General features: G+C 36.9%; 1 protein-coding gene across 1 annotated transcript in view; it reads left to right on the plus strand.

Moving 5' to 3' along the window:
* MALRD1 (MAM and LDL receptor class A domain containing 1) overlaps positions 1 to 27567 on the plus strand; it is a 294175-nt gene that overhangs the window by 23226 nt on the left and 243382 nt on the right. The window contains exons 7-13 of the mRNA XM_075143913.1: positions 79 to 236; positions 6112 to 6204; positions 7598 to 7805; positions 16125 to 16271; positions 19265 to 19374; positions 24280 to 24447; positions 26064 to 26184. Coding sequence (XP_075000014.1) covers positions 79 to 236; positions 6112 to 6204; positions 7598 to 7805; positions 16125 to 16271; positions 19265 to 19374; positions 24280 to 24447; positions 26064 to 26184 — 1005 coding nt within the window. The remainder of the gene's footprint in view (positions 1 to 78; positions 237 to 6111; positions 6205 to 7597; positions 7806 to 16124; positions 16272 to 19264; positions 19375 to 24279; positions 24448 to 26063; positions 26185 to 27567) is intronic.

Below are 27567 nucleotides of genomic sequence, written 5' to 3' on the forward strand. Positions count from 1 at the left end.
GGAAAGCACATTTTCATAGACTGAGAAAAAAAAAATGTTTTGTGAAAAAGTGCACTTCTCTTTTTTTTTATTTTTCAGGCCCTTTTGAGTGGTTAGAAGCTAATGACAACGTGTTATATAAAAGCACTTATCTTAACAGCTCCATATGTCATTGCTCCAGCAAGAATTGCCATTTTCAGTTTCATTACTCCATGGCAGATAGCAGTGTTCTCAAGGCGGTACTGTTTACTAATCAGGTAAGAAGAAACATGCATTCATTTTCAAAGGGTAAAGATACGGCAGCCCAGGTGTTACTAGCCAAAATGCAAGGAAATATGCCTGTTAGCACATGTCAGCCCCCTAAGTTAGTTTGTGCAAAACAGTAACCTGGTATCATTCCAATGATCTGTGCAATTGTAAAACCTGGGTATTTGCCATCTCAGCTATAAACTAATTTGATGGGTGAATGTTCTGCAATAAGACTTCAAGGACAAACCCCAGCTATTACAGAGTTAAATAATTTGGGGATTTCAGGGGAAAAATCTATAGTAACAGCTTTTCTAGCCTTCCCATTCTGGAAATGGGCAAATAAGTGCTTTTCTCTATGGAGGCACAGAAAAAAGGAAAGTTGCTGCCTCAGGATGTCTGGAAAGCTCTTGCTTAGCCACCTGATTTACTTTGCCCACATTTGAGAGCAGTAATTTTCCTATTCTTCTACCTATTAGTAGATAAAATAACCATGTCAAACTGAAACACAAATGCCAGTTGAGCAATGACAACCATTTCCATCTTTTTTACCTCCCTTGCCTTGTGGAGGCTTTCTGCTGTTAGAATGTTCCCTTTTGAAAGTCTTGTTTAATAACTTAATATTGATGCTATTGTACTGCTACTTAATGAAAGCAAGAGCAGTACAGCTGGTCTCATTAAGTTAATAGCTCTTGTATCTTGATGTTGGAGTTGAATTACTATCACCCAACAATACAAGTATTTAAAAAGACAGATCCACTTCATTCACAAAGATAAGATGCAAAAAAACCTGAAGCGTAACACTACCAAGGAGTCTAAATATAGGAACAGGTAATGGAAATACCTGATTTCTTTCCCACTGTGTCTTCAAGCATTCATGAAAACAACTCCAGGCTCTTGCTCATTTTTCATTTATAAAAGAGAATAGTTGTATTTTTCTATGACCCATTACTGTATCAGGGAATTGTAACATAATCAGTGTTCTGGTTAGAATGCATGAAGATCTGTGCCATAGTACTTGCCAATAAATTCCCAGGTATGACGCCCATGGCAACCTTGAGACAGAACAGGAATGCTGATTTCAGTGGTTCACCAAAGTAGCATCAATGGACCCGATTTAAGAGTTTTCTTTCCCTGAAAATAGAGCAAATTATATGAGCCAAAACCGTGAGAAAACTGATATTTGAGTTCCCATAGAATTGGGAGTCTAAATTGAATTAATTGATAATCAGTTCCTTACATATACATTAGAAGAACATTTTTGGCAGTTATTACATCAGTTCAGTCCACTGTGTTTCCACAACTTCTCTTAGCCCTTTGATGTTATTGAATTTCTCCTTCAGTCAGAAGTGTATTTATATAATATAAACGTATTTAAAGCTGATATGAGTTACTCATACTGCAAAATTTGCCAGAAAAACGTAAGCTTCTGCTGGTAGCTTCAAAAACAAAACCCTACAGACTCATATTTAAGACTTCTTAAACTGAAATAAGGGAGGGGTAGGTTAGGTTGTTCATGAAAAACAAATGAATCTTCAAAACTAGCCAAATACTGAAAAACAGAAGTGAGAGCCCAACTGCTGGTTCTGACCCTGGAAGACAACAGAGCTGCTGTCCTGGAGGCTGTCATTCAAAATAACCTCTCAATTGCATGGTCTGCTATCATGCAGTTTCCCTGCACCCTCTTTTACTATTTTTATTGGTCAGAACCTCTTATCTCTGAATAACTCTCGCTATGACCCAGCACTGACAGGCCTGATGCAAACGGAGACTGGATTATGTTTAATGTACAGTTTCAGAACTGTTCTTAGAGGACAAGTACCACAGATGTTGCAAATGTATCCCTAGCCTTCCTCACCCTTTCAACAGAGAGGCCAAAGACGAATGAATGTATTTTCTAATATAGACGTTACGACATCAATTGGAAGACAAGGAATTTAAATTGCTCCTGGGTATGAAGAAGGATAGGGAAAATGGACCCTCTTTGTCAACAGTAACCTGTTGTTGACCTATATTTAACTTGCAGTCCATCATAATCTGCAGCTTTTCCCATTTTATTGCTGGCTTAGAAAGTTGCTCTTCATTCAATATTACTGCATTTGATAATTTGATTTTTCTTTCCTAACCGTGTTTCATATGTCTTTGAACTTTGTGTTATTGGTTTGAAACTGGTTTTTATATACTGAGATGATTTTAAATTCTGATTATGTCCTCCAGAGTGCTTGTAATTCCTCCCAATTTAGTGTTATCCACATTTTTTAAAATTTTATTTTTCATTCCACTACCCAAACAGGTAGTCAGCACTATAACTATGTCAGGCCCTGGAAGAGACCTATGCAGAGACCTATTATAATTTTCTTTTAGTTTGATAAAAAACTATTGACAGCTCCTCTTTTAAATAACATTGCACTCCTATTTGTACACCCATTTTACAGTAATTCCATCTGCACCAAATCTCCTCAATTTGCTTAAAGGATGTCCTACGAGATTATGTTAAAGCCTTAATAAAGTAAAGTAATTTCTACTTTTCCAAGTCTGTTTACTATGGGGGAAAAAGAAAAAAAAAGGTTACACTGACTGAATAATGTGACTTGCCTTGTCATCAGAAGCAGTTAATGTAGATTTCTCACTTTCTAATTCTCTAGCTGCTTACAAGATTATTGTTAGCAATTTGTTCCAGTGTCTTATGAGTCGTCAACTTTCAGCTGATTGGCTGTAATTGCATAGTCTATTTTTCCCTTAACTGTAATATATATCCTTTGTTCTCTCAGTTCTCTAGTTTCCCACACATTCTCCTCAGGTTCTCAGAGTTAGTTGTTGATAGTAAGATATTCCTTCCGTCATGTAACCTTTAGTTAAAACTTCCTGATTTCCTTCCAGTTTCAGTACTTCTGGCTTACATATATTTGTAATATTGTTCTTCTATTCCGGTCCATGTTTGCCTTCACATTTGGCAATATTAACTGTCTTTACTAACATAAAATATTAACAATATTAAATGTCTATTGACTGTCTGATAAATTTTAAACTTTTATGTGAAAACTGAAACCAAAGAAGATAATGTTGACTTTAGTCTATCATTTGACATTCATTACTTGCTCATTCCTCCCATTAAGTAATGGGCTTATATGTCTTCCTTTTGTCTTCTTAATCTTTACATCTTGCTTACAAAACAGATGGAAATAAAACAATAAAAGATAATTTTAGCTGATGTTTTTATGTGCAAGCATATTTGTACCTTAATGCACTAACATTTCTGTAAGAGTTCAGCAACACTTGCAAAAATCATGCAAGTAGACTCCTCTGCAGAAATTAAAGGTGATCCATTAATCATTGCGGGGGAACGAAAAAGCTTTTGTTCCAAATTACTCTCTGAAATGAAAAAAGAAGGGACAAAATGGTGAGTGCAGTTGTACAGCAGTGAATGTATCTGTAGAGAAATGTAAAAAAAAAAAATGTATTTTATAAATGGAGTTGATTAAAAACGTCATGATTGTCTCTTCCATCCTTCAAATCTGAGTAGCGTTATCTCAAAAAAAAAAAACATTGAAGAGAAAATAAACAATTCTTGCCCATTTTAGCTTTACAAAAAATAGTTTATAGATAGTAATGTATCACAATAAGGGGAATAGAGAGAAGGTATTTTGAGCAACTGCTCCCCTGCATCACCAAAATAAATCTTGAGGGAAAGTACTGGGAAAGCAATACATTCAACATTTTAAAGAAGGCCAGAGATGCAAGGAATGTGCTAGGGGGGTTAACCCATTTGTACCAAAGAGGTGGAAAAATCTGACAAGCAGGATGAAAACATTGCAAGGAAGGGAAATAATATTATTGGCTTATTAGAGCTATATAAAATAAGAGGGTAATGTCTGTCGCATAGAACAATAGCCAGTTTAAAAAGTTGCTGCATCTGAGGTGATTTACAGCTTTCAGCGTAAAAAATCCTAGAAGGTCTGGATACTGGCACACAGAAACAGAAACTCAAGTTTACTGCTACAAGCTGTTTTTATTAAAATGAATTGGGCAGAAAGGTGGTTGTGGGGATAGGTATCTAAGCTATTAACTGAATGTGAACAAAATTATAGTATCCAGATGCATCCAATGAAACAAACAACAAATGTAGAGTGTTCCCACAAGGCATACAAATATGTTTGGAGGGTTCATATATGTACATGTGGGGGAATGCATGCGTGCCCGGGTAAATTAACTAAAACATTTCTAAAAGCAGACTCTTAACCACAGACTATGTTTTTAACATGCCATGCAGTATGGTTCCTAGTACATCATCCTTTTCTGTGTGGCTATTGTAGGCTAATAACATTAATAGATTTTCTTTGGAAGTTGAATTATTTAGCAAAATGGAGCAAGATTTACACAGAATAAAGTGTCCTCGACATTGAAAGACTTGCTGAATATCTATCACATGAACAAGTTGACAAATACCTACATCCTATACTGACGTGGAAACTCACAGCTGACTTTCATTTCTGAAATTAAGTGTATGTCATGTGGTTTATCCAAATTTGATCTCTTATGTCATTTAGTGTTTGGAATTAGGGTATTGGCTTGGCCCTGTCTTGCAGTTTTCCAAAACCGATCTTTGAACACATATTCAGTAGAGATTTAGTCTTCTAGCTTTGTTAATGTGTCATAACAGTTGAAGTCTTGGTAGGAAAAGAGCATAAGTAATTGGCTACTCGTCACAAATCGTATCAGTGTTGTTCTGTAGGTTCAGCCTCTCAGTCTATCAAGCAGTAGACAGCATCTTCCTCCTCTTTTTTATATTGCAAGACAGGAAAAAAGATAACTGTCCTTAACTATAGTATTGATAACATTTCACATACCTATCATATCCCTTTTTATTAATCTCCTGTAAGGTAAATTTTTTTATCCTTTCAATTTCTCTTCATACAAGAGATTTTCCATTTCTCTTATCCTCCTTCGCATCTTTTTCTGAACTGCCTCTAATTCTGTAATATCCTTTGTGCAAAAGGTATGACAAGTACTGTGCACAGTATCCTAAAAGGGGTCTCACTGTTGATTCTTGTAATGGTAAGTCTATTTGTATGTATAGCCTATATTAACCTTTCCTACATTTTTTTTCTATCTTTCTGGTTTTGCTCTATTTTGGAGCTGATTGTTAAAAAGATTTTGTTTAGGGATATGAAGTTCACATTGCTAAATTTCTTTTTTTTATACTGGCCTCAGCATGTTCCAGTTAGGATCATGACCAGAAGCAGAATGAACATGAGCTGGTTTTGTCAGATTATTGAATCAAAGGGGCTTGGAGTGCTTGCATAAAGGGAGCCTTACCATATTTGGCACTCTGGTTGTTATCCTTAGGAGGTGGAATGAAAATGGGGATTGAGGTAACTCAGAACATGACTAGCACTTGTTGGGTAGTACTCTGCCAGCTTGCTTTACAGATTTAAAAAAAAAAAAAAGCACAACTGATTGGGTAATTTTGACAGACCCCAAATTCAGTTCTAAGAAAACTAAATCTAATTATAACACAACATAGTATAAGCAGTTATTTATGAAAAAGAAACTAATGTAGAGAGCACCATGGAAACATATTGTTAAATTTAGCAATAACATGGCTTAATTTACATATTAATGCACTTTAATTCTGCCAAGCTGACTCCTGATAATTATATGATTAACCTGTTTAATCATAGTAAATGTGTTGTTTCCCCTCTCTCTCATAGAGCTCAGTGCAAAGATTGAAAATGAATATGCGAAGCTGTATTTCCTCACATAGAGCAAGTTTGTATACAGTGGTCATTTGGCTAGGATATGAAAAGATCGAGGACAAAAAATGGCCGTGATAATTTACAGAGGAACAAAAATTAGCTTTATAACATCATATTCTACATTTCATAGGAGGAACATATCTTGTGGGAAACCAACACCATGACTAAGAAGGAATGGGTCAAAGTGGATATACAGCTACCAACAGGGCTAGAAAAATTAAAGGTAAGAATGAAAAAGGCATGTGCTCACTTTTTAAAAAATGCTTTACCTTATTGTTTATAAAGCTTCTAGGAAACTTAAAAATTTGTTAAAATTATTTGTATCCTGAAGGGCTTGCTGTTCTTCATTGCTTCAATGTGGGTAAAGTTCTGGTTACAGCTCAACAAAACACCTACATAAACATCATCTGTTGAAGTATCTGGTCTTTAATAACATGCAAGAAAACGAATACAAATCTCACCATACTTTAGGTAGTCAGATATCTGAGTCCATCTCAGGTATTACCAATTCATTTAAGTGAGATGATGTGAATGATGTTTGTGGGATTTTAGTGGAATGATGTAAACCAGTAATTGCGAGAGAGTATCTTCCCCTTGAATTTGCAGGCATAGAAAAGAATGCAAATTTGCATCTACTTATTTCTTAAATTAATTTACAAGTTTCTATTTTAAGTAATTTTACATTTTTAATTATTTTTCATAATTCTGTAAATAGCCAGCATATTTTACTGTCTCAACAATCAGCTGAAAATGTAGTCTCTGTGAAAGGACAAAGACCAAGCCCATTGCAGGCATTGACGGAACAAGGAGCAAGAGATGTTCTTCTGAAACATCATTGCTCTAAATCAGCTCGTGTAAAATCTGGTCAGCACAAGGGAACTGTAGGACAGAGAAATGCTCCTTGAACCTTTATGTCTATGACAATATTAGTCAAATAAGCAGGGCCAGAACACAGGCCCAAGGATTGCCATGTGATAGGCCATATAATTAAAATATTAGCATGGTCCCTAGCAAGGTTTTAACTCAAGTAAATTGGTCATCTCCCAGACAGTGCCTGGAACAGTTCAAGGGTTACCAGCAGGCAGGGACCAATCCCACTGCATAGACTGGATGCAGCTATCTTAAGTGTTGAAAGAGATATCGGTTGTTAAGCTATGCTCTTGCAGTTGGTGTCTGACAACAGTCCCTAACCCATTTTATTCACCTGTGAATGTAACCAAAATTTTTTCTTTTGGGCATCTGCAAAATGAGGTTCTGAAGAGATTTCAGAGCAGAAGATGGAGTTCTTTAGGATGTTACATTTCAGGTCACTCTTCTAAAGCACAAAGGCATTGCAACCTTTTAGTCAAAAGACTATGAGACTAGGAGTTTTCCTTTAAAATAGGCTTCTACTTAACTTCATTCTTGGAATTCGTCAAACCATTTTAGCTGAAAATTTTCAGAAAATTCAACCTGAGGTAGTCATACAAAATCTGCGCTTCTGAAATTTGTCATGGTTTTGTAATGGAAAGTATCCAGTGCTTTTTACACATAGGACATTACTGTTTTATGGAAATAAAAATCAGTTTTTCTCTGTTGTCTGTTAATGCAAATATTTTAACGGTAACAATCCACAGCTTATGTTTAAAGGAACACTCCAGAGCAGGGCAGGTTTCATCTGTCTGAATAGCATCCAGCTCTTGGACACTACACCATTAGAGCCACCGGGTTTCTGCTCCTTAGAAGAATTCACCTGCACTGATGGGCAGTCCACAGAGCCTGGATCAGCCTGTGACTCTCACCCAGATTGTTCTGACGGCAGTGATGAGGATCCAGCAGCCTGCTGTAAGTGAATTGCATTGCTTTAGAGGGACATTGTGCTGAAGAGTATTCTGAAACCTAACCAGGTCTATCCAAGAAATAGCTAAAAAACTTAGTTATTGTTTATATGGCTTCTTTTCACCAGAATATTTAATAGGTACAGGTTAGTGACAGTGTTCAGCATCTTCTGTCACACATTTTTCTTCTTCCCATTGCTTACTATTTCTCTGGCCTCATCAATATGTTTTGGATCCAGATAATAATTTTGTAAGTGTCTGCAGAAATGAAGCATTTTGCATATTTTTTCCTAAATGTATTCCCTACGTACAGCATTTATAACCTCTACTTCCCTAACTTGAGAGGGACTGAAATCTGCCTTGGGATTTGTTGTTTGAACACTTTTCTACTTTAGATTGTCTATGAGTTATTGCCAGAAAATTCATTAGGTGACATGATATTTGCATGATGATTCAAATCACCATACAAATCAGCTGCAGTTCAGGAGCTATATCTTTGTCATGATATTTTCAATGGAAGGTAACTTTGCTTAGAAACCACAGTTTCTACTGTACAATCAAGAGCAAAAAATAATTAAAATTACTGGAAGATGTCTCTAATAATTCTGAAACATTTTAGAGATCCATGTGAAAGAAGCTTTAAAAACCCTATTCCTTCTCAAATGAATGTTATACAGCATGCATCTATATGTATGTTTACCTGTGGTAGTAACACTTAAATGTGTGTTACAGATTAAAATTGTGCACATATTTCAGATATTGGTAATGATATACATTGCTGCTGGGAGGTGGAAATTAAGGATAGCAGGATGAAGGACACTGATAATGTTTTATTTTCAAATTTCATGAGAAGACTTTAGGAACTATTTGTGACTCTGAGGTTTTTTTAACTTACAGTCTGAAACTTTAATCTTTTCAATCACTTAAATAGCCATGCAGGAGCCATCTCTGAATGAGTAATGTGTGCAAATGTTGAAACTACATTTTAAATAGGAAGGTTTATACTGTTTTATCTCTGGGTGGAGTCTAAGCCAACATTAAAGTCCATAGGGGATCCCTCTTTGACATCTGTTTTCTTTTTTTACAAGACTTGACCCTATGCTGCTAGCTCTGTGTGTGTGCTGGTAGGAGTGCAGAGAGTCCTCTCATGCTTTTTAGGAAAAAGGATGGAATGAAAGTGAATAGTACTTTATAAATTGGACTTTATTTCTCAGCTATTTAGTGCTCCCACTTCAGTAACAACGTGAGAGAATTGTGGTGAATAATGGCTGGGAATATAGAAGAATAATTTTAAGATTTAAAAGGAGGATGAAAAACAATTGTCCCAGTTGAAGGGTAGCTGTTAATAGTACTACACAAAGTGAAAATAAAGATAACTCTAAAGACTTACAGGCAATTATATTTTGCATGCAATGCATTACACTTTCTTATTTTATTTTTACCCTTGTGCCTCAGACATTGGACATTGGCATTGTGTAACTGAAAGATGAAATAACCTAGATATAGTCAGTATTTTAGAGTTAAAGAAAGATCACAGTGGGATTCACTCTTGAAAATATTGTTTCTGTCATGCTCATGTGAATGGGTCAGAAAAACTAGAGAGTGGGCAGAGGAAAGAAAAGTCAGAATGGCCTGGGGATCTCAACACTGTCCTTTGCGGCACCTCCAGAATTAGGGTGCTGGGGCAAGGACTGATGGGAGGCCCAGCCAGTGCAAAACCCTCTTCAATAGCTCTGCCTAGTGCTCCGCTGTCTGCTGCTGCCTCTGCAGTTACCTTTGGTTTACCACGTGGCACTGATTCTCCACTAACTCCTAGTGTTAATTTAAAGAAAATATCACACTCGGTTGAACCTGAGGCAGAGGGACTGCTTCACTCTGTGTTGAGGCATCAGGTTAAAGATGTATCATTTTGTTGGAGCAGTGCACAAAAGTATACTCATCCTCTCAAAAAAGGTGAAAAATATGAAAAAAAGGTGCTTTTCTAAAATATAAGTAACTCATGAGAGTTGCAAGTTGCTTTGACTACTGGCTGAGAGGAAAGAAAAGAAAAAAATAGCCATCTTTAAAATAACAATAACTGTTTTTAAAGTTAGCCCATTTTAATGTCTAATATTGTCTTGAATACTTCATACACTCCTTTTCAGGAAAGAGGACCCTAAACGTGGAATTTAGCTCTTCAGCAGTTTGGTTAACCTGGAAAATCCATCTTTCTGACACTTTCTGCAGTCTTGAACAGAAGAGACCTAAAGGGAAAATCATCCTTTATTTCTGTCCTTTGTTCTTTTCCTCCATTATGTACATTTTCCACATGATCTTGAAATTATCCTCCATAATATTTAGAGTGCACTATATTTATTCACATTAATTTTCAGTAAAAATTCCTATCTAGTACAATAGTGCATATTTTAGCCTCTGTTCTTTTAGGTATTTTAGCATCTATCCTTGCACACGTCCTCAGTAGTTTCCTTTGATGAAGTCCTGTCATGTACTGAAAGAGCTGACAGACCTCCATGCTGAACGAAAACAAAGACAGACAGCTGGTACTTAGCAATGCGAAGGATTTTCCCCTTTTTTGAGGATTTTCTTTGCTTCATTATAATGGGGAAGGAAAAATAATGTTTCTCTTTGCTCATGTTAACTTGGCATGAATGGTCTTATAATAATGCAATTTATTACAAGAACAAATATATGTTTTACAATGCTTCTTAAACATTATGTTTAATCTCTGCCTATTTATATAAATATATATTTAAGTATATGAGGCTTAAAAGTCTCAAAAAAAATTAGCAACTTGTCTAGGAAACACTTATGCACATGAGTAACCACCTTTATTTTAGTAGTTTTATTGAAATCAATGAATCTAATGAAGTGACAAATTATGAATATAATGTTTTTAGTATTAAATTCTACATTTTCCTTATGTCTTTTTTGACACCACTTATTTGAGATCACTTCTAAATTTCTTATTTCACAGTGACTGATAATAAATGATCAAAACCTAGTTAGATTCAAAACAGAGAAAGTGAGATACAGTACTTAAATCATTTGAAGGATTAAAAAGACCCCTTTCATGCTGATTTCCTACCTAATATAAAGGAAGTTTTGCACTAAATGCTATGCCAAATAACAAATATTTCAAGCACTATACTTACTATTATAATACATTATTTATATGTAATATACACAATACATATGAAAACATCACAAATGAATCAGCAGCTAGGAATCCTAGCAACTTGGCAAGAAGTCTAGGAAGCGCTTGCTATTTTCAAGTGATATCACGCTTTGATACAGTAGTGTTTCTGGAAATTGCCTACTCATCAGGATTTATGTAGATTCAAATGATTGTGGGGTAGGACATCCTACAGCTGTTTCTGAAAGAACACCACCTTCCATGTAGCCTGTCTAACTCTTCTAGTTTTAATTTTGCATCTCTGGTATTAGCTTAAATATTCTCAACCTTTCATAGGATTTGTATAATTTATGAATAGAAAATATGTAGAATGAAGGAAACTTATATAATTTTAAAGCCATATACCTTTTACTGCATTTCATTTACAGTATAGCAATTTACAATTGCAAACCCTTGTGTCATGGTTTAACCTGGCAGGCAGCCAAATACCACGCAGCCGCTCACTCACTCCCCCCACCCCCAGCGGGACGGGAAGAGAATCGGAAGGGTAAGAGTGAGAAAAACTCGTGGGTTGAGATAAAGACAGTTTAATAGAACAGGGGAAAAAAGGGAAAATAATAATGATAATGATAAAATATAGAAAATGAGTGATGCACAATGCAATTGCTCACCACCCGCGCTGACCGATAACCAAGTAGCGATCGGTACTTCCTGGATCACGCCTACCCTTCATATACTGAGCATGACGTCACATGGTATGGAATACCCCATTAGCCAGCTGGGCTGGCTGTCCTGATTATGTTCCCTCCCATCTTGTGTACCTAGCTCAGTCAGTAGGCACAGGAGCTGTCCTTGGACTAGGAGGGCACTTAGCAACAACTGAAAACATCAGTGTGTTATCAACATTCTCCTCATACTAAATCCAAAACACAGCACTAGGAAGAAATTTAACCCTATCCCAGCCAAAACCAGGACACCTTGAAACTATAGCAGATGAACACATATGCAAATCCTTTTATTACCATTCAACTTTAAGGAAGAAAGAGCATTTTTTAGTCTGAAACATTTGTTTTACTACACATTTATGTGTTTCCTGTTGTCCTGGTCACAACACCTGTGACACATTAATTGTCTGAAATTGTCAGTATCTGTCCATCAATTTTGTATGTACATGTGGAAAAGAAGAAGCTACACCCATATTATTTTCACAGACTTCTTCATTGCTTATGAACACTGTGTAGCATTGCCTTTGTGTTTCACCAGAACAGTTAGCTCAAAGTAAGCGTACCCTCTGCAGACCCAGGGTTGACATGAGATTGTCTTAACACCACCAGTCTCTTAACCCTAAGCAAGGTAACTGAGTAGTTTCAGAAGGAGATGAGGCCATCTCATCTAAGGGACTAGAGAGATCTGTCTAATGACTTATGACATATAGAAGCTCAGGTTAGATGACCTATGGCCATCTGCGATCTTTCTGCATGAATTCTTTAACAAATTCTAGATAAATAAAACTAATCACAAAATGGTAGGGAATGTGTACAGATAGTCAGTAAGAAGGTATATGTGTAACCCTTCCTTTTCCCAAAATGACACTAAATGTTAGCCAGAAATGGCAAAATATTAATGACAAAGTAATCACACAGAGGTGCTTTGATCGCTGATCATACAGATAGTTTATACCCCAGATTCCATAGAGGCTTGGGTCCTGCCACACTGAGCAAGGGTAGCAGCCCTCCTCATTCAATCTGTTAGTCAGGGAAACACCAACCTGATGGAGGGACAAGCTGTGTCCCCAGTTGTGTTCATTTGATTGAGCTGCCAGAGTAGGACTTAAAAGCTTCACCCAGTGGCAGCCTAGCAAAGCTGAAGCAATATTAATTGGCTGATAACCCAGCCTAGCTAAGAGGACTGCTTTGTTTTTCCCCCAGGAGGATCAAGAGTAGCTGGGATAGGTAAAGTAAGATAGTCAAAGAAAAAACATTTCCATTTAACCTTCCAGTACTCTTGGAATATGTGTTTTGTTTCCTGTTTTTTTTTTCAAAAACCATGTGGAAAAATGGTTCATATTAATTGAAAAATCTTTCCAGTGCATTTTATGGTTTTAGTAAGCTCCACTTATTTCTTGAAATTCAAGGAGATGTGTTTGGGGAACATTTTTTTTTCTCCTGGTAACATCCCAGAGTCATTGTTTTTGCAGAACTGGTGTAATAATTTACTCCTTGACTAGCTGAGATATACTGATATACCCACATGAAAAAAAAAAAATATTTTTCACATTTGGCTTGTTATTAAAATGAATGCAGGTTGTTGTTTCCTTTCTAATTTCCTTTCTATTTTGCTGAATTATAAATAGATGAATGTCCAAACATGAGAGTTAACTGGTTTTGCTTTCAGAATGTGGAAAATCTTTCTGCAGTTTGAATCCAGTTAAATCTTCCCAGTGAAATAAAAAACATAAGCTCTGATGGTAACAGGTGCAGTAGGAAAGGACATAATATACCAGAAAAATGCTTTATGTCTGTTTAACTTACATAACTCCAGTATGACTCCTCAAAGAATATAGGTTGTGCAGTCACTTATTTTCCAACTATGAATAGTGAAACATTCCCTATAATCACTCAAAGGTTCAAATAAAAATGTAGAAAAAGGCTGTGAATAATAAAAATTATGCACTGTTTTGATGGGAAAGGAACATTTCTCAAAGTTTATTAATGTTTGAGCAATGAAAAAATACACTGAGAAACTGTCTCACTTGGATTTGGGTTTCAGCCAAAGCACAGAACTTTTTTTTCAAGCTTGATTAAACATTTACAAGCATTCCTTAAGTTTTTAGAATTAAGTAGGGATAAAATTTAAGTCAACTGTTAACTCAGACAATTGGGTTTCACTCACATTTATAGCCTAGCTGTTCCCTAACATGTTAATACTTTTAAAAATGAAGTATCACTTCCAGAAACTACATATGGTGGAACACTTGGGCTGAGTAAGTGACTCTGGCCCAGTGTCTCTGCATGACTGGATGTTTGTATAGAGCTTGTCATTTTAAATGACAGGTGCAATGGAAAAAAATTAAATAGTAACATCTAAAACATGGTCAACATTATCACATTTAGTGAACTGCAGCCACATTTTTTTATTTCCTCCCCGCAACCCCCCCCAAAAAAAAACCCAAAAACACAATACCATGAATGTTCTTCCTACTTTTATAATTGTGTTCAGACTTGAATAATGTTTGAAAAAATGACTGGGCAAAATAATTGGATTTGGAAATGTGTCTTTTTGTGTGTGCATGCCTTCCCCCCCCCCCCCCCCCGCCCACTGCTTATATATTCAACCTAAAAGATGATGTTTATACATTTCTTTCTAAATCCATAGTGTTAGAAGAAATTGTACTAGTGGCTACCAATGTAAGAAATGATGATTTTACCAGACTTCTCTCTTTCTGTTGACCATCAAGGGCAGTGATGGGCTCCGTCTGATCACAGCCTTGCTGCTTTGCCAATTCTTTTAGTATATGATTTCCAAATGTAGCTTAAACAGTCAGCTTTTCACTATGAGCCAGTGAAAAACCCTGAGCCTGGTATTGAGCCACATTAAATGATGACAGATCTGGTGTCATCAGCACATGAAAGATATTATTCTTCATATTGCAATAACAACTCTTCTTGTGGTCCTAAGTACCTCTAGTTAAAAGAAAATAACAATTAAAAAAAAATCCCATGCTAAATACCTTATTGAGCTGTAAAATATTAATCATTAATACCATCTTGATTTCTCTTTCAAATTTAAACCATTATTTTAACTTTGGCTTGGCATTTTCCTTTCAGGAATAGTTTTTTGGTTGCTTAGTATACAACAGAGTAAGTTCTTTGTGTCTACGTGGTCATTTAGTGATGTCTTTTTGGATATTACTATGCAGCCACTGCAGTCAGCTTCTTACGCAGAAGACCTTTTGCAGTGTTTGTGGAGGCCAGAGGGAAGAGATGTTTAAGCAAAGAATGTTTGGTTTTTTACGTCACATTGGTTCTCTCAAGATTGCTTAGCTAAGGAAAGCACAATGCCTACACACCGTGCAGCAAACCAGCTTAGTCTTGGGTATCATTTTGCATATTCTACCTTAATGTATTAGCAATTGAAGTCTAATTAACAAGATACCTTGTAAAAAGCATGAGAATTCTCTAATTAAATAAGTTAACTAAGTTCCACGTTTAACTCATATACTGCAGTAAACAGAAAAACACACTCCACTGAATTTTAATGTATATGGTGAATCCAGGTAGGAGATACTGATATTTGTGATTTATTTTGTACCTTAAGATTTAACTACTCAGATAACCTCTTTTCCAGGAAGACCTTTACTATGGAGCTTTACTGCCATGGTGCTTAAACAAAGATGCGTTTCATTTTGGTTTTGTACAATCTGAAAATTGGAGTAATATGTATAATATTATCTGAGACTGATATGATAGGAAGTCTGGAAAGTGCCAAGTACAGTTCAAAAGCAATTTTTACAATTGCGATAAGCGACCCAAAGAGTTAAGTGTAGCACTTTGTGGAGCTGTTCTGGACTAGGAAAGAAAACTCTTAGATTACACTATTTTCTTATCAAAATAATTAGTTTTGCTCAAGAAATGAAGGTGTGTGTGAGATTGTTATGTAGTTTAAGATGGTCTAATCCATACCAACTGAGAAAATGGCATTTTACTTTGCAATAAGGACTTCTAGGAGATCTAAATAATTCATAAATTTAAATCTCATTTTTAAAAATAAATTAAGTGGAAGCTTAATTATTCTTTGTTTTCAGTGTATTTAAAGCACTAAATACATTTTATTTTTCCCCCACACATTCATAATTAAATTTCCAGTAAAATTCATCTTTTAAAAATATATAATATTACTTTCATAATCTATCAGCAACCTATGTACAGGTCTCATCTTTAATACGAGTTTATTCTCTTATAGATGGTTTCCTTCATGGTTCTGAGTTTTATTAAGAAAAGAAGGGCCTGCCTGATCTGTTACCTGTATTCTAGAGCTTTTTGCCCATTTGAATAACCTGGATTTCAGTGAAACATACCAGCACTTCTTTAAGACTCCTTGTACATCAAAATACAAAATAGTCATAGTTCTGGCATTAAACTGTTGCAGTAAATTCAACTTAATGATCTCTTATTGTTGTTCTTCTTACAACAGCTAATTACACTATATGTAATTTTGAGACTGACCTCTGTGGATGGAAGCCGCTAAGCATAGGTGATGCTGAGTGGAACATAATGAAAGAACAGGCTCCCCTTGACAGGAGACTCCCTGGCAGAGGCCATACAACTGATACTGGACATGGTGAGATTTCTTTTATTATTATTATTTTCCTCCTTCTGTGATGAGTATTTGTACTTGTAAATGGTAACAGACTGATAATAAAAACTCATTTGAAATGGATGCTACATAGTATGTATATAACATAGGTAACGTTACAGAAAGCTAGTCTTTTGGGGATGCTCTTTCTTAGGTGTGATTTGGTTACTATGCCTTTGCAACCTTCATTTTCTTCTGGGACAATCAATGAGGTATGAGACTTCATCCAGCCTTCAGTTTTTTGAGATACTCACCTTTGAACTGACATAGCTAACTTTGTTCAGCATATCATAAGCATTTTTGTACCCAATATTCACACAAGGGCAATTTTTGAAAATATTATTTGGACAAAATATCACTGTAGCTTTTTGTAGAGTGCAGGTAAATTAATCAGTTTTGTCTGGGAAAATAGAGTGAGTGTAATATCCTTTGAACAGTTGTTCTTCCTTCAGCCCATAGATGCTACACAATGCATTCAGCTGGAAAAAGTTTATTCTAGTAGAGGGCTGTTTTAAAGTACTTTTCCCAAACTGAAAATGTTATTACAGCGTACTCTATAAAACTAAAACTGCCTAGCATTGTTTGTCATTGTCAAATAATAGTGGCAAATATTCTGTTACTTTGATTTTATTAAAATGTGTTTATTACACTGTTTCCAGTGGAGATTAGATTACTTTAAAATCTGGGTTACAGTCCAATACCCCTTTAAGTTAATTTTTTTTTAATGATGTATATCATCTTATAGCCAGACCTCCACACTTCTCTCACATGTTCATGTTAAAGGAATGTGAAATATTAAAAGCATTCAAAGGTAGAGGAATTCCAGGATTAAAATTCACCTGAGCAAACCCTAGTGGGTTGCGAATATGTGTGTGCATGCTGTATAATAACTCCAACTGCACAGTCATATGCCTTTTTTTCCATTGGTCCCCAAGTGATGAAGTGCACCAAAGTTGCTATTCACTTTCTCAGCAGCTATTTGATATTTAATTTTATTGTCTCTCTAGAGTGGCACTGGATCTGCATTACTGCATTGTCTGCAAACATTATGGTGTCACAGCTTCCGAACTCTCACAGCTCCGGAGAAGGGCACTGATATGCCTGTGTCTTTCCCATGTGGGTTATTCTAGGTGCTGGTGAGATCTGAGGTGTAATGTGGTCATAATGAAGGCTGCTGGTAGAAACATCTGGTCTGCAGCCTAAGCAGCATGTTAAATTAGCCCATATGGAACTGTGTGCTGCTACACTTTAGCTGCTTCGATACCTGAATCATCACAAGTTAGGTTCACATCTTTATATGCTGCTGCAGGTTAAAGCCTCAAGCAGATCCTGAGGTTACCACGCAGCACCTCTCAAGCCCAGTAATGATGCATTCCCTGTATAAATTGGTGCAAAGGTCTTTCTGAGGCGGTTTTGTACCCACCTATCACTGTGCCTGCTACAGCCGCATCATGGCTTTAGAATTAGGCTTCCAGAATTTGAGCAAGCTTTTGGCAACATTAAATCAAGGTCCTTCAGGCTGCAACAGTTGCTTGTGATACCATAGAGTGTTCGTCTCTCTTTTCTCCTGGGGAGGGCAGCAGCAAATTTTGATTAATGAAGATCTTAAGAAGGTTACTATAGAGCCTCAGCTGCAAATTAAAAAGAGGATCCTTTGAAGCACCCTTGCATTCCAACGAGGGGAGCTTCCCTTGCGCTGCAGAGCGCAGCACGCCTGTTTGTACAAGGAGCTGTAATGGTCACGTCTTTGTGCCAGCCTTGTTAAAGCGATGCGATTATTCACGTAGGGCTGGACTTAACCCTCTGCTTCATTATGTATCCATGGGAAATAAATGGCTAAGGAGTATGACTGTGGCAGCACAATAGCTGATTTTCCAAGATGTAAGGCAATATGTGTAATATCAATGCACAAACAAGACTGAGCCTTTAGTGTTGTTTTGCATAGACTTTCATGAAAAAACCTCAGTATTCAGCGAAGGCAGCACTGACGGCATTCAAAATATGCTGCTTTAGGGCCCCTTGAACATGTTTATCCTTCCCTACCTTTGTCTGAAGCACATCTGCTGTCGTTCAAATCCAAAGGCAGTTCGTTTGCCAGAGTTCAGATTAGATCTTTAATTAAGCTTTCATCCCCACCAGCACAGACAACAATGTCAAGTCAGTGGACCCCATGAGAAAATATAGCTTATTCCATTGGCTCCCATGGTCTTCAACATTGTTAGCATGCTTAAAACTGGCTGGGCTGTGCTGAAAGTGAATACTGTACCCTAAAGGACATTAACTTTTGTTCTAAATTCTGTTTGAAACATTATTTAAGCCAATTAAAATGTGTTCTCTAGGGATCCCAGCTGAAGTCTATGCTGTTTGATCTCCAGGGTGCTCTATGTTGCAGCTCCTGCAATCCCTTCGCTCTCCCCGGCCTGGGCAGAGAGCAGAAAGGCACCGTTCGAAGGTGATGGGAAGTAGTTGTAGTGTTTGGAGGACGGAGGTCTTAAGGTTTTTGCCTGAAAAGGGCAGATAAAAAAAATACATCCAGCGGGTCTGCGCAATAAAGTCCTCACAGAAGCAACATCTGAACTCCCTTTGCAGGGCTCTGTATTTACTTCCTCAGGTTTAAGTGCTTGCAGGCACCACGACAGGGTAGCCTTAGCAATGGCTGCCCAAATGCCCTTTTTCCCTTCTCCCTCTTTCCTCATCTTTGGACTCAGTCATGTTAATTTTACTGCACAGGAAAGAGGCAGGAGCATTTAGCAATTCTATTTTATCTTTGCCTGCATAGACATTGGTTGTCGCAGCCTGTTACAAGACCCTCCTTGTTATTCACAGAGACTGAACTGATGGCAAAGCTGTTTCATTTGTTTATGTTTATGAATAAGCTTTAAGTGCCTCACAGAGCACATAGCACATACCTCTCTGAGGTAGCTATTTGCCATTGGAGCATGACATATTTCTCATGTTTCTTTGATTTTTGTTTACAGTAGCATTCATTTACTTCAATGGATCACATCAGATGAACACAAAGATGGCCATGTCTCATCTGGGGAGCCCTTTCCTTGTCAAGCTGTCCCCTGGGCTTTCCTGCTGTCAGGTAACAGTTTGATATTAACTGTCCCCACCCTTGTACGCTATCACTCACCTGATATGCAGATATGGTATTTCATGCTGCTGAAAAACTGGCTCCATTTCAATACCAGTGGAAGGAACTATACACTAATTCTTTGGGAGGAGGGCGATGCAGCAGGCTTTTTACTGCTTTGCTGCCAAATTTTTATATCTGATTATTATTCTTTCTAAAGCATCCACCAGGTGACTCAGATTTAAGGCTATGCTTCAAGGTTTTTGTACGCTGTGACAAACCTAGCTGGACAACAATATCAGGGCCGTATCAACTCACAGTCAAAGCAGCCTGCCTTTCGAGCAAAAGCTGACAAAGAGTCATGCTGTCGTCTGTAGACAGTGTCTACAGTGTCCTATAATAGGAGATCTGTGGTTTGAAGACGCTATATAGATTAACTATGCTGGTGAGAATTAGCTACCATGCTCCAGACACATACTAAATTTTAATTGATGGTTTGAGGAGGATGCTTTTTAAGCAGATCAGTTATTGAGAGTTTACCTTGAAATGTTTTTTTTTGTCAAATGTCTTGTGGCTCTGCAGAGGAATGCAAAAGCAACCAGCCAGGATGGCTGTTGATCTGAGAAACTAAAAAGCTATCTGGAAAAAATGGGTCAGGAGGGCTAAAAAATAGAAATGTCTTAGATGAAAAATGAAAATACAGTTTTATAACTAGAATGTTGTAATTTTCAACAAAATATGTATTTTTAAAATAGACCTTGAAGAAATATATTAAATATATATAATTATATTATTAAAGAAATATACATACAAGAAAACATTCTCAACTGTATTTTTGTTTATCCTTTTGGCCACTGAATAAAGTAAATAAATGCAATACAGTTTTATAAGTTTTTGTCTTTTTTTCTGAAGCTTTTTGTTTTCTATTCCATAACTTTTCAAAGCTTATGCTGTATTGGGGAGAAGTGTAGTTATGATGTTATGTTTTTTGTGCTACTGCATGATGACTTCTGAATTAAGAAGTTGCAGAGAAGAAAAGGAAAAGATAGGGAAGGCTTGCCAAAATAATTTTATTATGTTCAGTAACAAAGAGTCTTTAAAGAAATAAAATAAATTTAGACTGGTTGCTTAATTTTTCAGAGTCCATGTAGAACAGAGACTGTAATTTCACTTAGGAAAACTTTTTTCAAAAATAAAAATGTCAGAAAACAATATGTGGAGGAACCACACTTAGAGGGCCCACCAAATAGCAGAATTTTATTGCAGCAGGACCTAGGCTTCTTTTTTTTTTTTCTAGTGTAAGGGACCTAAAACAAGTGTTGGCTTAGGTAAACCTGTTTTACTTCAGACTGTAGCTGACTTGGACTATGCACATCAATGAGTTACCAGATCTCAACTGAATAGTTGCAACTTGCAGCTGAGGAGTAGAAACCTCTTAAACAATTTAAGAACAATGCCTTGCTGTCATTTAATGCACTTTCTCAGTTCTTAATCTTCACATGGCTTCTTAGTGTTGTAAAGAATCAGAAATGAAATAGGTGCAGAATGAAATCAGGCAGAGTGCTGCTGCAGGGAACACACAAGACCTCGCAGCATCCCATCGGAACCCTGCGTGTTGCATTACTCCTGGGACACCAACAGCCTTTGCACACACAATGCGTTCGTTCAGGCAGTTTCATATCTCTTTTGTAGACTTTGATATTGAGAAGATAAGCACCTTTCAGGTTCAGATTAATTTATCTTAGAAATCCTTAAGGAGAACAGGGCACAACTGGTATGTGAATCAATGAATCATTCTGGTTAGATCTATTGCAGAGTTTGGTCTGCATTCAGAATAAATACAAATGCAGTGGGGATGCACATACATTTCTCTAGTTCAAAGTCAGAAAAGAAACCAATTTTAATGTTGGGTGTGCACGTATTGAATGTATTTAAAGATCCCAGATTCAAGAAAATCTAGGGCAAGTTCTTACCCAGCTATACATGTCTGAAAAGAAAGTGTTTTTGAAGACTGGAAGCCTGGCTTTCTGCCAATTTTCCCTGCAGACTTTTATTTCTGGGAAAGACCAAGGAGTAGGGGTTGCTCATTAGGATGTGTATTGGTGTGTTATGCTCTCTGCGTATAAATGTCAGATGTTGCCCTCTGTTGGATGTCCCACTGAGAAGGTAAAAAGATATACAGAAAGAGATCTATGTTTATTAATAGCTTTACAAGTTCTTTGGCTCCAGTTGTTTAAAAAAAAAGGAAAAAAAGAAATAAAATTGGAGTTGAGGGATAACAGTTTTATATTGTGCCTTACTGGCTACTTGAACTTAGAAGTAACTTCTTTCTGCAGCTTCTTGTAGGTGAGTCTTTCTGTAGATGTCAGCTAAGAAACATATTCATTTAGCTTAAGTTTTTAGAGTTGTAGAAGCAAATTTCTAGTCCTCACTCTCTGTTTATGGCTCTTTAATGGACAGAGTAGTCATTGTAAAGTAGAACATGCAGACACAGAGAGGGAAAGTAATTTTATTTCTTCTGTAATGAAAACACAAATTTGTTTGAAAAGCTGTTTTATAAACATAAACCTTACATCTAGATTGTTTAGGGTATAGTTCTTCAAACAGCTCATTTTGAAAAGTGTTTGTATACCTGCTGCTTTGTATTCCTTAAGCTTTCTGGTGGGGAAAAAACATTACATGAAAGTATTTCAATTTATTAATAAGTCTTGAGATTAATACATGATTTTCCTGAATGGGGAAAAAAGAAACACTATGGGAAATTGAGAGATCAAGTCCACCAGCCATGAAGCCGGAAGATATTAAAAAGTAACAGCGTGTTGTAACAAGAATATTTCCACCAGTATCCACTGATCTACTTTGTACTATGTAACACAAGCAAAAAGAAACTCTCCCTTCATACATAGCAGATGTTGTGTCTTTGGTGTATTTGCCAGTTGTATGGATTAAATTCAAGGCCAGAAGTGAAAGATAGTGAATCCACATGCATGATGATTTTCAGATTACTAGTCAATTATTTCAATATAAGGACTTCTCAAATTCACCAATTTCTTCAACTGTTCTTCAACTTCCTTGGCACACTAAGAGACTACAGCTTTATCAGAGATGCTAATGTGATAATTTATTGAAGAAAAGACTCCTCTCAGAGTCTGGTTACTTTTAAACTATTACTTCCCTTTAAAAAGAAGAAAAAAGAAAAAAGATCTCTTGGGGAAAAACAAGGAGGAGAGGTGTGGAAGGGGACATTGTCGGGGGCACAGCTGGAGATGTACCCACAGAAGGAAGTGGTCCATGCTGAGGAGGTATGGCTCTGAGACAACTGCAGCTGTGGGTGACCCATGCTGGGGTGGGGACACCCCAGAGGGACTGTGGTCTGTCAAAGCCCTGAGCTGAAGCAGGGGAAGAAGAGTAAGAAGCAACGACCAGAAGAGGGAGTGTAGGGAGCACCGGAAAGAAACCATTACTCCCATGCACAACCTCCTGCTCCACCTGTTGTCTCACCAAAGGAATTGGGCCAGACTGAGTGTAATCTGCAGCAAAAATTAGAGAAATTAAGATTAGGAAGGGGGCAGACTAAGTGTTTGACTTAAACTGGCCTGGGGAAGGGGGAGGAAAGGCGTTTACTCAAGTTTGTGTTTAAGTATTTGTTTTCTTTTTTCTTTTTTCTCAGTAGCCCAACCAGTGATTAGAAATTTGCATTAATTCACAATAAATTAAATTAAGTAAAAATTACACCACTACCCTAAGGCTGTTTTGCCTGTTACAGTCCCTAATACAATGCTTTTCCATGACCTGTACAGCCTATTGTGTCAGCTGTCTTGCTCAAATAAAAAACTTTAATTGTGTCATGTCTAACTGAAAGCTGGCTAACACATGCATTTGTGTTTGCCCTGAGGCTCGCAATGGGCTTTCTCGTATTTGTTCTTGTCTTGCAAAAAAAAATAAATTTCATTTGGCTATTAGCCCAAAATGGTCTCTATTCTTTAACTCTGTTTAAAAGTTGATATTACATGAAAAAATAAAAAGGAAACTTTCTCTCTGTAGTATGATGATCCAAGATTCACAGTGTAAGATCATATGAAGATGGGCAGAGAACTGGGTGGGAAGAGCTATTTTTACAGCTCTTGTTTTACCTTCATGAAGATTGAAGTATCATCAAGGCTTTTGCAGGGAAGCAAAGAGTCTGCAGTTGAAGAAATTTTAGTCTTTCACTATGTGAAGAACCAGGAAGGACTTGGGGGGAAGGAAAAAAAGATAGCTTTTGAAAATCTTATTTCTTCCCTGCAGTTCTCAGCTGAATTTTTGTCTAGGTAGTATTTTTAAAAAAATAATTTAATGTATCAAGTTTACTTTGTATTGCGGGGGAGGCATAGTGAACTGGGATTCTCAGGTAAGAGGGTGAGAGTGAGTCGTTGTTTTTTTCTTCCCATATATTGGTCAATCCACTTGTTTCAGGAGATCAATAGATTATTTTAAACATCTGTCTTCAGATAATTTTCATTTGTGTTGATTGTGGAAATAGAAGATCATAAGGTTTCTTTCATATAAGTACCTCAACTGTTGCACTTCTGAGATTAACATACTTATGAAGCTGTCCTATATTAGCATTTGTGAAGAAAAATATTCTTTGAGAAGTTTCTAAGTCCTTACTAAGCTAAAAAGAGTTATGAGAGGTCATATCAGTTGATAGATACAAGTTCAAAGTAAGTTTTAAAAATAAGCTTTACTTTTAATTATGGTTTTATCTTTAGATATAATACTGCTCCTCAACATGCCATCTCTTTCTTTTATGCCAAGGCTGTGTTTAGACCTGTCGTGTCATTCTGTGTTATAATGTACGTATATGAGTTGGTACTTAATTTATTGCAGATCGATGATATAGTTTTTAAAATGTTTCATTAAAAACTCTTTCAACAGGTAAGATTTTGGTACCGGTTATCTCAGGATTCCCAGCTTTCTGTCTTTAAAAGAACTGCAGTGGATGGAAGTTTGGAAAAATTGCGTGACATTTCAAGATTGCCTGAGATGCAGTGGACAAAAGTGAATATACCTGTAGAAAGTGCAGCTGAGGACTTACCTTTTCAGGTAATTAGAAATTACATTTACATTGCTTTCAGAAAGTTACTCTAATTTGGCCTTTAGAATTAATTTACTTTTATAATGAAATATAAAAAGAGAATTTCTATTCTTTAATGCTCATATAAAAAAGAATTTCATTCAGCTCTTTCAATAGATGTAGCTATTAAAGAACATCACCATTGTTCAGTATTATATGCATTAGAATCACCTTTTTGTAATAAAAATCAAGTAGCAATAGTGCAGTAGCTTTTAAAAAATGAACTTGCTATAAAAACTGCTGATCAGAGTGAGGGCATAATTATGTTGGCTAAAGGCAGGAGAAGTGTAGGTACTTTAACTTGCAGGATTGATCACAGAAACAACTAGCAGTTTTGGAGTTTAATTTTATTTTTACATAACCTCAGGCTGCTACACCTTACTAAAACTTAGAAAGGAACTGTTAGGGGAATCAGTATAAGGATTCAGTAAATCAAAATTCCAGTTTTGGGCTCTTCATTTTAAGTCTCATCTATAAAATGGACTAAAAGAAAGGGCACTCAATTCTCATTATTGTTAAGTTATGACTGAACTTTACTTCCTTTTATGGTCTCTTGGAGATTTCCTTGTATTTACAAATGCATCCTTACAATCCCTACATTTACTGTACCACGTTGTTGACTTCATTAAATGGAGGTGTAAACCATCATATTTGGTAACCCCGAATAGCTCATTTAAAAAGATAGAATCATAGAATAGTTTGGTTTGGAAGGGACCTTTAAAGGTCATCTATTCCAACCCCCTTGCCATGGGCAGGGACATCTTCAACTAGATCAGGTGCTCAGAGCCCGTCCAACCTGACCTTGAATGTTTCCAGGGATGGGGCATCTACCACCCCTCTGGGCAACCTGTTCCAGTGTTTCACCACCCTCATTGTAAAAACTTTCTTCCCTATATCTAGTCTAAATCTACCCTCTTTTAGTTTAAAACCATTCCTCCTTGTCCTGTCGCAACAGGCCCTGTTAAAAAGTTTGTCTCCATCTTTCTTATAAGCCCCCTTTAAGTACTGAAAGGCCACAATAAGGTGTCCCCGAAGCCTTCTCTTCTCTGGGCTTAATAACCCCAACTCTCTCAACCTTTCTTCATAGGAGAGGTGTTCCATCCCCCTGATCATTTTTGTGGGGGGGACCTGCTCCAACAGGTCCATGTCTTTCTTGTGCTGAGGGCTCCAGAGCTGGATGCAGTACTGTAGGTGGGGTCTCACCAGAGCAGAGTAGAGGGACAGAATCACCTCCCTCGGCCTGCTGGCCACACTTCTTTTGATGCAGCCCAGGATGTATAACTTTTAATGTTTCAAGCAGGAAGACAATTCATTAAAGTAGTGATGACTTTTACCAGTTTAGATTGAAGCAAGGTCATCTGGGCTGCAGAACTTTCCATAAGTAAAGGTAGTTATGGCTTTGACAGTTGAGGTGTAACTTTCTGACTTTGATCAAATCTCAGTCGTATTTTTTTCTGCTGGTATTCAGAGTTGGTTGTAGGGGGTATTTGCTTCCTGTGCAGATGATGTAAATTATAAAGGAATATATGTATGTCTTTTTATCATGTCACCTTTAATGAGCTAACTTATTTATTTGTCTTTACAGATTATTTTACGAGCTACTATTCTAACAACAAATGCTACTGTTGCTGTTGATGACATCAGTATAACAGAGGAATGTGGGGTTGTGAAGAAATCACTTCCAAGCGTCAGCCAAGAAAGTGAAGGCAAGTTCTGTGGTTTTCAATACATTTTCCCCAATGTCCGTTATGTATAACCGTGATTCGACTGACAACTTCAAGATACCTTTAAGAAAGTAGAGGATAATCTGAGGAAAAAGTTCGTATGCTGTAATCAATCGTCTATAATGAAGGCTCTCATCCTGTGTTACACACTAGCTGCTATAAGTAGTTTGCACCAGTTCTGTGAAGTGAGTGCGGTGGGAATTTCCAGATACCACTTACTACATAGTACCTGCCCACATTCACACTTGGATGCAGAGACAGAAGGAAAGCGTCTTATATCTTTCACTGAAGAGCAAATTCCACTGCATTATCTTTAGGGCAAGGGGGTTTTCCCATTGTTACTGTCAAATACCTAACATACAGCAAATGCCCACCAAACTTGCCTGTGTACTCACACTCTGTAATCTTGAAGTGCCAACGGATGGAAATATGAAATAATGTAACCTTCTGGCAGACTCCTGCTTCTGGTCCTCTTGACTATTAATGACTACTTTTCTAAAATGGCATGGGCACATACACGGTCAGTGTTAATGCTGATGGGTTATACCCAGCAGATCTCTGAATTTCTTCTTTATTGGAAAATTTAAAGGCATAATAGAAAACTTCAGTGTTGTGTTTTTAAGGCTTCTCTGATCCTTATATACGGTCTGACTGATGGTAGTTAGGTATTTGAAGAAACATTAATTTGCTTCAATTATTTTCCCTACAACTCCCCTATTTACCCATCAGTCACAAAGTTGTTATTTTTAGAAGATTTTAAAAAAGAAAAAAAAAGAAAAAAACTCTGTCTAGATAGCAACATGAGTATCTAAAAAAGCTAAGTTAAACAAAAAAGATAAAAAGCTACATGTCATTCCTCTCATTTGTTCTCTTTCTGGAAATCTGCTGAAGTAAAACCAGTAGTCCTCGGCTTTTTGTTTCCCCATTCATTGAAATTTGGGGTGTTTTCTAACGTGTAGATTGAGGTGCAAGCTAGTAATGGTGCAACATCAAACTTTTGGCTTCTTGGAACTTTCATCGTGAGCTGAATGCAGAGAAACAACTGCTACAGCAGAAAGCTTTTGTGAAAGACCTGCTCCCGACTGTGAGGGAAACAGCAGGCTGCTGTACACAGCACCTCGCCTCTCAACTGGAGCCTGGCCGTGTAACTTTAAGGTGGTTTTGATAATTCTTCACACAGAAGTTTGAATATTGTGGAGAATAATATATGGTTTAAAAGCATCAGACATTAATATCAGCTGTGTTTTTTATCAGTTGTGATATAATTTAGCTCACTTCATAGGTGATGATATGTTCCTTACGCTGAGTATGTTACTATATTCAAAGACGATAAAAAGCACTTCTTAGAATTTTATATATATGTTT

The sequence above is a fragment of the Calonectris borealis genome, chromosome 2 (genome assembly GCF_964195595.1).
Source record: "Calonectris borealis chromosome 2, bCalBor7.hap1.2, whole genome shotgun sequence".
NCBI lineage: Eukaryota > Metazoa > Chordata > Aves > Procellariiformes > Procellariidae > Calonectris > Calonectris borealis.